At 38.0% G+C, this 9163-nt stretch overlaps 2 protein-coding genes across 2 annotated transcripts; both read left to right on the top strand.

The window, feature by feature from the left end:
- The first annotated feature begins 490 nt into the window (after positions 1–490).
- On the top strand, positions 491–2690 carry LOC120767743 (heat shock protein 70-like). Its single transcript, XM_040093954.1, has one exon. The coding sequence runs from the start codon at positions 644–646 to the stop codon at positions 2552–2554; it is 1911 nt and encodes a 636-aa protein (XP_039949888.1). The 5' UTR covers positions 491–643; the 3' UTR covers positions 2555–2690.
- A 4265-nt stretch (positions 2691–6955) lies between these two features.
- Positions 6956–9163, top strand: LOC120767722 (heat shock protein 70-like). Its single transcript, XM_040093928.1, has one exon. It carries the CDS (start codon positions 7106–7108, stop codon positions 9014–9016), a length of 1911 nt encoding a protein of 636 aa, XP_039949862.1. The 5' UTR covers positions 6956–7105; the 3' UTR covers positions 9017–9163.

Here is a 9163-nt window from a genome sequence, read left to right as displayed (position 1 = left end):
AGTTTCACTGTAAAGAATGAATAACTCAACAATCAAGCAAAAGACAGATCCCAGAAAGCTAAAGATTTGCATAAATTCATGATGTTGATGAGAAAAATTGGATTTTCTGGAAGTATAAAATACAATTAATTGAATCCTTATCTTTATTTAATCAATGGTATTTATTTACTCCAACTAAAATTGATAAACTACACTGTGCGACATTGAAGAGCAGCGAGTAGAGAGAATTAATTTTTGATTCTCTCATATAATTATTTGCCTTATAGCAGGCAGAAATACCTATATCTGTATGTACATATAATACATACATATGTATATTATTATTCATGTACTCCCATATCATACGACAGCTACTATGCCAATAGAAATTTCCACCCTGCTTGCAGATTAGTGTAGAAAATTCGAGAAAGAGCATCCGGAATATTCGATGAAGAGCCCTTTTGGTATAAATACCAGCCATGAGCGCTCTTCGTATCAGAATTGAATAAGCAAGCAAAGTATTAACAACTCTTTGAGAGATTGTAACAAACAAACGTGAAAGTGTTTTTAACACAAAGTGATATAAATAATTATAAAAATTCTACAAAGTATAATATTAAAAAGTTTATAGTGAAAAATAAGTACAAGAAAAACACAAGTCAAAATGGTAGCAATCGGTATTGATTTGGGAACAACATACTCCTGTGTTGGTGTCTTCCAACACGGCAAAGTGGAGATTATCGCCAATGAGCAAGGCAACCGCACAACACCCAGTTACGTTGCCTTCACAGATTCAGAGCGACTCATTGGCGATGCGGCGAAGAATCAGGTTGCGATGAATCCAAAGAACACAGTATTCGACGCAAAACGATTAATTGGACGAAAGTATGACGATCCGAAGATCATGGAGGATGTCAAACATTGGCCTTTTAAAGTCGTGAGCGATGGTGGTAAACCAAAGATCTCTGTCGAATACAAAGGTGAGAACAAACGCTTTGCGCCAGAAGAAATCTCATCAATGGTGTTGACCAAGATGAAGGAAACCGCTGAGGCATATCTAGGCACAACAGTATCAGACGCCGTCATCACAGTACCAGCATACTTCAATGATTCACAGAGACAGGCGACTAAGGATGCGGGTCGTATTGCTGGTTTGAATGTGCTACGAATCATTAACGAACCCACAGCAGCCGCTCTGGCCTACGGTCTGGATAAAAATTTGAAAGGTGAACGTAATGTACTGATCTTCGATTTGGGCGGTGGCACTTTTGATGTATCCATCTTGACCATTGACGAGGGTTCATTGTTTGAAGTGCGTGCCACCGCTGGTGACACACATCTTGGTGGTGAAGATTTTGACAACCGACTAGTCAACCACTTGGCTGATGAGTTCAAACGAAAGTACAAAAAAGATCTGCGTTCGAATCCAAGAGCATTACGTCGTCTACGAACAGCAGCCGAACGTGCGAAGCGTACCTTATCATCGAGCACCGAAGCCACCATCGAAATCGATGCATTATACGAAGGAGTGGACTTCTACACGAAAGTGTCACGAGCTCGCTTTGAAGAATTATGTGCCGATTTATTCCGTCAGACCTTGGACCCAGTAGAGAAGGCGTTGAATGACGCGAAGATGGACAAGAATCAGATACACGATATTGTATTGGTTGGTGGTTCCACACGTATTCCAAAGGTGCAGAGCCTACTACAGTCGTTCTTCTGTGGCAAGAGTCTGAATCTTTCAATCAACCCAGATGAGGCAGTGGCATATGGTGCAGCCGTTCAAGCTGCTATTCTAAGTGGTGATAAGAGCAGTGAAATCCAAGATGTGCTATTGGTCGATGTAGCTCCATTGTCCTTGGGTATCGAAACAGCTGGTGGTGTTATGGCGAAAATCATTGAACGAAATTGCCGAATACCATGCAAACAAACTCAAACATTCTCAACATACTCAGACAACCAAAGTGGTGTCACAATCCAAGTGTACGAGGGTGAACGTGTGATGACCAAGGACAACAATCGTTTGGGTACTTTCGATTTATCGGGCATACCGCCAGCCCCACGCGGAGTGCCCCAGATTGAGGTAACCTTTGATCTGGACGCCAATGGTATTCTGAATGTATCGGCGAAGGAGTTGAGTTCAGGAAATGCCAAGAACATCACCATTAAGAACGACAAAGGACGTCTATCACAAGCCGAAATCGATCGTATGGTGAACGAGGCGGAACGTTATGCCGAAGAAGATGAACGACAACGCAATAAGATCGCGGCTAGAAATAACTTGGAGAGTTATGTATTTGGTGTGAAACAAGCTCTGGACGGCGCTGGTGATAAATTGAATGCTCAGGAGAAGAGCGAAGCATTGAAGGCTTGTGACGATACAATCAAATGGCTCGATGCCAACACATTGGCCGACAAGGAAGAGTACGAAGACAAAATGAACACGCTCACCAAACTCTGTTCACCAATCATGACAAAACTACATAGCGGTGGAGCACAAGGAGCGTCTTGCGGTCAACAAGCGGGCGGATTCAATGGTGGACATACTGGACCCACCGTTGAGGAAGTAGATTAAACTAAATTATTTTAGAAATAGAAAGATTTGTAATTTAATGTATTAAATTAAAGTCCTAGTTCTTAAAGTTTAGCAATTTAAACAACATGTAAAAACAAAAAAGACTGAAAATATAGAAAATTAACGAATTGAGTAATTAAAAGAAAACCTCGTTTTTTTAATTAAACCAACATATTTCATTTCAAGCATTTTCCCGCTTTGGATACATTGAAATTAACTTTCAAAGGCGAAGAATCATTTGTATTTTATCCCATTATCTAGAGATGTGGGCAGATGTTTCAGTTACATTAGGGAATCAAAAAACATCGTTCGAATTATCCGAAACGAAATCAAAATTAATTCTATTATTTGCTATATTTAATTTTCAAGAAGTAGCGAAATTTAAATAAATCTTTGTAGTGCTGTACGTAAAATCAGAACAAAACAAATATGAAGAACCATCATCATCAATTCATCAGCGAAGGAATTATGTAAAGAATGGACTACATGCAATTTAAAAATAAAATTTGACTCCGTCAGCATCTAAACTCAGTTTAAATGGTGGCTGCTTCTTTGTTCAGGATAATGACCCGAAGTTCTGCTTTTGTTGTGTGTTACGCAATTGTTGTTGTACATTGTGAAAAAAATGCTGCCACATCCTCCTATCAACACCTGTGGGCCTATATGTACATATGTAAACAAAGCTATGAGAGCGCGAAGTTAATAGCAAAAATTAGGTTAAGGGAGCTCTTCAAGATTTGTGGGCAAATATAGATGTCGTTGGAGTCGTATTTTTCCAATGCTACCAATCACATTGTGTCATACCATATAGTGTTGGAAAGGTGAGATTTTAAGCTTCAATTGACCAAAAAAAAATTTATCTCTAGTAGTTTATGAGAAAATAATTTTACAATTTTATCTTGCCCTAAATTTCCAATTCAATAACTTTAACAAATAAAAGAATTATGACGAAATATTTATACCACGCGGTATGCGTCTGGTCCCCTTCCTAATGAACTGCTAATTTTCAAAATCGGAGATTTTTCGAAATTTTCAGGGACCACTTGACCTGGTTTGACCCCGTTATATTAATTGTTTATTGATTTGTACATTGGCACGTGAAAGAATCAGATTGAATTTGAATGGGATTTCGAACTGTAATATAGGAATAGTAAGGGATTGTGTTCAAAATTGGGTTGAAATCCGTCCAACAGGTCCCGAGATATGGATTTTCACCTAAATATGGACTGTCTGTAGCGACATGCTGCAAGAGTATAAAAAACGTACAAATTACTTTTCATTACAGCTTTCCTATAGTCTAAAATTGGACCATAGACGAGGTACAGCCTACTTTTAGTTGAAATTTGACAAACTACTCAACCAATGTGAACCTACATTATATGTATTAAATTCTGTTCAAAGTATTATAATTATACATATACATAAGTATGTACATATGTAGAGAGCTACTAGCCTGGTCTGAAAATGATCTAGTCCAAAAATATTTTCCTCTACCCTCATATACCGCTTATGAGAATTTCCATGCTTCTTGTTGATTTTAAAGTTTAAACCGAATATATCAGACGGTTTGTCAGCTGTCATACATACTTATGTACACTGCTGGTCAATAGGTTAGACGCACGTTTATGATTGAACAAATGTTGAAATGCAAAAACATGGATAAATTAATGATAATTTAAATATAATATTCAAATACACATACGCACATATGCTTTTAAATTTTTTATAAGAAAATAATTTTTTTTAACTTAAATTTTTAGTTCGTATAACTATTTGATTTATTAGAAATAAAAAAATAATAATTTCAGTAATGAGTACTTCCTCCTTTGTTAGTAATAACTTCATATATCCGGTCATTCATAGAATGATACAGGGAATATATGTAGCTCAAGGAAATTTCCCTCCAAGCTACTCTAATAGCTGCAGTTAATATTTCCTTGTCTCCGTATTGCTTTCCTCCTTCGTATACCTTCCGTGTTAGCCAGCCCCAAACATTTTCAATTATGTTAATATCTGGAGAATATGGTGGCCAAGTCATGACATTAACGTTTTGACTCGAAATAAATGACTTTACTACCCGGGCATTATGAATGGGAGCATTGTCTTGTTGAAAAAGCCAAGGAATTGGTCCAAAGAGATCTCTTAATTGTGGAAAAACGGACTCCAACAATGTTTTGAAACGAGCGCCGTTCATCTTCTGATCGAAAAAAACCAAGTCAATTGTTCCATAAAACGTGATGGCACCCCATACCATGACTCCACCTTTTTGGCTGTGGTGGCGACTTAAATATTACTCATCTTTCCGCAAATCGTGATAACAGTATTGAAAGCCATCAGGGCCATCTAAATTAAGACGTTTTTCATCAGTAAAGACCACTGAACGTCAATCATTAAGTCGCGTGCCAGATTGAACAGTCCACGTCATGTATTCTTTCGCGAATCGAAGCCATTTTTCTTTCATAGTTCATTCAGAGAGGGTTTTTTCTTGATTTTTAAACGCTTTAGGTGTTTTGCATTTCTGATTGTACGCCGAACAGTTGAAAGGTTTGCTTTTACTCCGGCTAACTCCTTTATCTTTACTGCAAACTTAGTCGAATTTGAAGCAATTCTAACAATTTTGCGTGCTGATTGTTCAGATAGGGCTTTCTTTTTTCCTTTAAAGTTTTTTTCATATTCCTCTGGATCCCTTAAATACATATGTATTCCATATTCCGATGCTTCGATTGGATAGTCCTTGGGAGTGAAAAAAGTATAAAGTACCTATACTTTCACGTTCCAATAAGCTCAGAATAGTAGCTTTTCCCATTATCACTTTAAATGTAGCTCGAAAACCATTTAATTGTTTATTTTTAGTACTTTCTCAATAAAAAAAACCTGCACTTGTCTACGCAAGACAAAGAAATGTAAATGCGTCTATTTCAATGGCCAACCGCAAGCGCATGTGATTGCCATAGACATTTCTGGAATCTTCGAATGTACAGTAATTTTTTTCAACCAACTATGAGCAAATATTTTTCGGACAAGATTCGAACTTTGATAACAAAAGCATTTTGGACAATAAGAACAAGCATGATTATAAATATAGCAATTTATTAAAAAAAAACGTTGGTGCGTCTAATCAAAGACCTGCAGTGTATTTATTGTAACAGAATGTGGTTTGATGGTGGAAATGTAGAAATCTTCCTCTATCAGTAAATAATTATCCTTAAATTGCAGAAACTTCCAGAATTTTCTATAACTTATATACTTAAGTATTTTATGCCGACAGAGAAATAGATACTTATGTATATGTACATCAGCATATACATACATATATCTGTACATATGTATGTATGTATTTATGTACATCAGGAAATGTGTACGATACACGTTTATGAAACATTGCACACAAATTTAAAGAGCGAAGCTCTAGAGTCTAGGCATCTACTCTTAAAGAGAAAAATTATACGAAAATACATTATATGTATATATCTACAAATTTACACACATATATATGTATGTATAAGTATGTGTGACCTATATTAGGTTTGAGATACCTCTCATACACACAAATTGTTACTTGTATATACATACATACATAAAAATCAATTTCGAGAATGAAAAATAGAGTAGTTCGCGGTGTTTCTTTTGTTTTGATTCCTCTTCGTAACAAACAAATACTCGTAAGCACAGTATAACAACGTAGCTGAATTGTGAAAATTTTGGTCAGGAAATTAATACTTTCATAACACATTAGTTCAACTTGAATGCTTTACAACAACATTAATTTTGGATTTCTTCAGATCCTCCCTATTTTTACCGAAAACTTTTTAACAATTCATTAATATCGGCTCGAAGGTCTCTTAATACTCCATATTAGCCAGAAAATCTCGTTTATTGTTTGTTTATTTACTGTTATTCTTATTATATCAAAGCTTCACTGCAAAGACTGTATAACGCAGCAATCAAGCAAAATACAGATCCCAGATAGCTATAAATTTGCATACATTCATGACGTATGTAGATGAGAAATATTGGATTTTCTAGATGTACAAATTCTAATTATCAGAATGTAGTATAATTTATTTAATCAATGGAAATTATTTACATACTTCAACTAGAATTGATAAACTACACTGTGCGACAAAGAGCAGCGAGTAGAGAAAATTAAGTTTTTGATTCTCTCATATAATTATTTGCCGGTTATAATGTGAGAAATACCTGTATCTGTATGTATGTATGTATATTATGAATCACATTCACCCAGAGCATACGACAGCTACTATGAGAATCGAAATTTCCACCCTGCTTGTAGACTAGCGTGGAAATTTCGAGAAAGAGCATCCGGAATATTCGATGAAGAGCCCTGTTAGTATAAATACCAGCCATGAGCGCTCTTCGAATCAGAATTGAATAAGCAAGCAAAGTATTAACAACTCTCTGAGAGATTGTGACAAACAAACGTGAAAGTGTTTTTAACACAAAGTGATATAAATAATTATAAAAGTTCAACAAAGTATAATATTAAGAAGTCTATAGTGAAAAATAAGTACAAGAAAAACACAAGTCAAAATGGTAGCAATCGGTATTGATTTGGGAACAACATACTCCTGTGTTGGTGTCTTCCAACACGGCAAAGTGGAGATTATCGCCAATGACCAAGGCAACCGCACAACACCCAGTTACGTTGCCTTCACAGATTCAGAGCGACTCATTGGCGATGCAGCGAAGAATCAGGTTGCGATGAATCCAAAGAACACAGTATTCGACGCAAAGCGATTAATTGGACGAAAGTATGACGATCCGAAGATCATGGAGGATGTCAAACATTGGCCTTTTAAAGTGGTGAGCGATGGTGGCAAACCAAAGATCTCTGTCGAGTACAAAGGTGAGAACAAACGCTTTGCGCCAGAAGAAATCTCTTCAATGGTGTTGACCAAGATGAAGGAAACCGCTGAAGCATATCTAGGCACAACAGTCTCAGACGCCGTCATCACAGTACCAGCATACTTCAATGATTCACAGAGACAGGCGACTAAGGATGCGGGTCGTATTGCTGGTTTGAATGTGCTACGAATCATTAACGAACCCACTGCAGCCGCTCTGGCCTACGGTCTGGATAAGAATTTGAAAGGTGAACGTAATGTACTGATCTTCGATTTGGGCGGTGGTACTTTTGATGTATCCATCTTGACCATTGACGAGGGTTCATTGTTCGAAGTGCGTGCCACCGCTGGTGACACACATCTTGGTGGTGAAGATTTTGACAACCGACTGGTGAACCACTTGGCTGATGAGTTCCAACGAAAGTACAAAAAAGATCTGCGTTCGAATCCAAGAGCTTTACGTCGTCTACGAACAGCAGCCGAACGTGCGAAGCGTACCTTATCATCGAGCACCGAAGCCACCATCGAAATCGATGCATTATACGAAGGAGTGGACTTCTACACGAAAGTATCACGAGCTCGCTTTGAAGAATTGTGCGCCGATCTATTCCGTCAGACCTTGGACCCTGTAGAGAAGGCGTTGAATGACGCGAAGATGGACAAGAATCAGATACACGATATTGTATTGGTTGGTGGTTCCACACGTATTTCAAAGGTGCAGAGCCTACTACAGTCGTTCTTCTGTGGCAAGAGTCTGAATCTTTCAATCAACCCAGATGAGGCAGTGGCATATGGCGCAGCCGTCCAAGCTGCTATTCTAAGTGGTGACAAGAGCAGTGAAATTCAAGATGTGCTATTGGTCGATGTAGCTCCATTGTCCTTGGGTATCGAAACAGCTGGTGGTGTTATGGCGAAAATCATTGAACGAAATTGCCGAATACCATGCAAACAGACTCAAACATTCTCAACATACTCAGACAACCAAAGTGGTGTCACAATCCAAGTCTACGAGGGTGAACGTGTGATGACCAAGGACAACAATCGTTTGGGTACTTTCGATTTATCGGGTATACCGCCAGCCCCACGCGGAGTGCCACAGATTGAGGTAACCTTTGATCTGGACGCCAATGGCATTCTGAATGTATCGGCGAAGGAGTTGAGTTCAGGAAATGCCAAGAACATCACCATCAAGAACGACAAAGGACGTCTATCACAAGCCGAAATCGATCGTATGGTGAACGAGGCGGAACGTTATGCCGAAGAAGATGAACGACAACGCAATAAGATCGCGGCTAGAAATAACTTGGAGAGTTATGTATTTGGTGTGAAACAAGCGCTGGACGGCGCTGGTGATAAATTAAGTGCTCAAGAGAAGAGCGAAGCATTGAAGGCTTGCGACGACACAATCAAATGGCTCGATGCCAACACATTGGCCGACAAGGAAGAGTACGAAGACAAAATGAACACGCTCACCAAACTCTGTTCACCAATCATGACAAAACTACATAGTGGTGGAGCACAAGGAGCGTCTTGCGGTCAACAAGCGGGCGGATTCAATGGTGGACATACTGGACCCACCGTTGAGGAAGTAGATTAAACTAAATTATTTTAGAAATAAATCTGTGCTTTAATGTATTATTTCAAGAATGTAGCCATAAGGTATTACGTAGTTTTCAAAGATAATAAGAGGATATAATTAATTAAAAAAATATATATAAAAAAAGACTGAAAATATAGAACATGA

The sequence above is a fragment of the Bactrocera tryoni genome, chromosome 2, assembly GCF_016617805.1.
Source record: "Bactrocera tryoni isolate S06 chromosome 2, CSIRO_BtryS06_freeze2, whole genome shotgun sequence".
NCBI lineage: Eukaryota > Metazoa > Arthropoda > Insecta > Diptera > Tephritidae > Bactrocera > Bactrocera tryoni.
Note: the sequence above shows the minus strand (reverse complement) of the source record. Positions and strands in the feature narration are given on the sequence as shown.

Bases quoted from the DNA above. Each gene is read 5' to 3' on its own strand.
- LOC120767722 (XM_040093928.1), top strand. From the start codon at position 7,106: ATGGTAGCAATCGGTATTGATTTGGGAACAACATACTCCTGTGTTGGT.
- LOC120767743 (XM_040093954.1), top strand. From the start codon at position 644: ATGGTAGCAATCGGTATTGATTTGGGAACAACATACTCCTGTGTTGGT.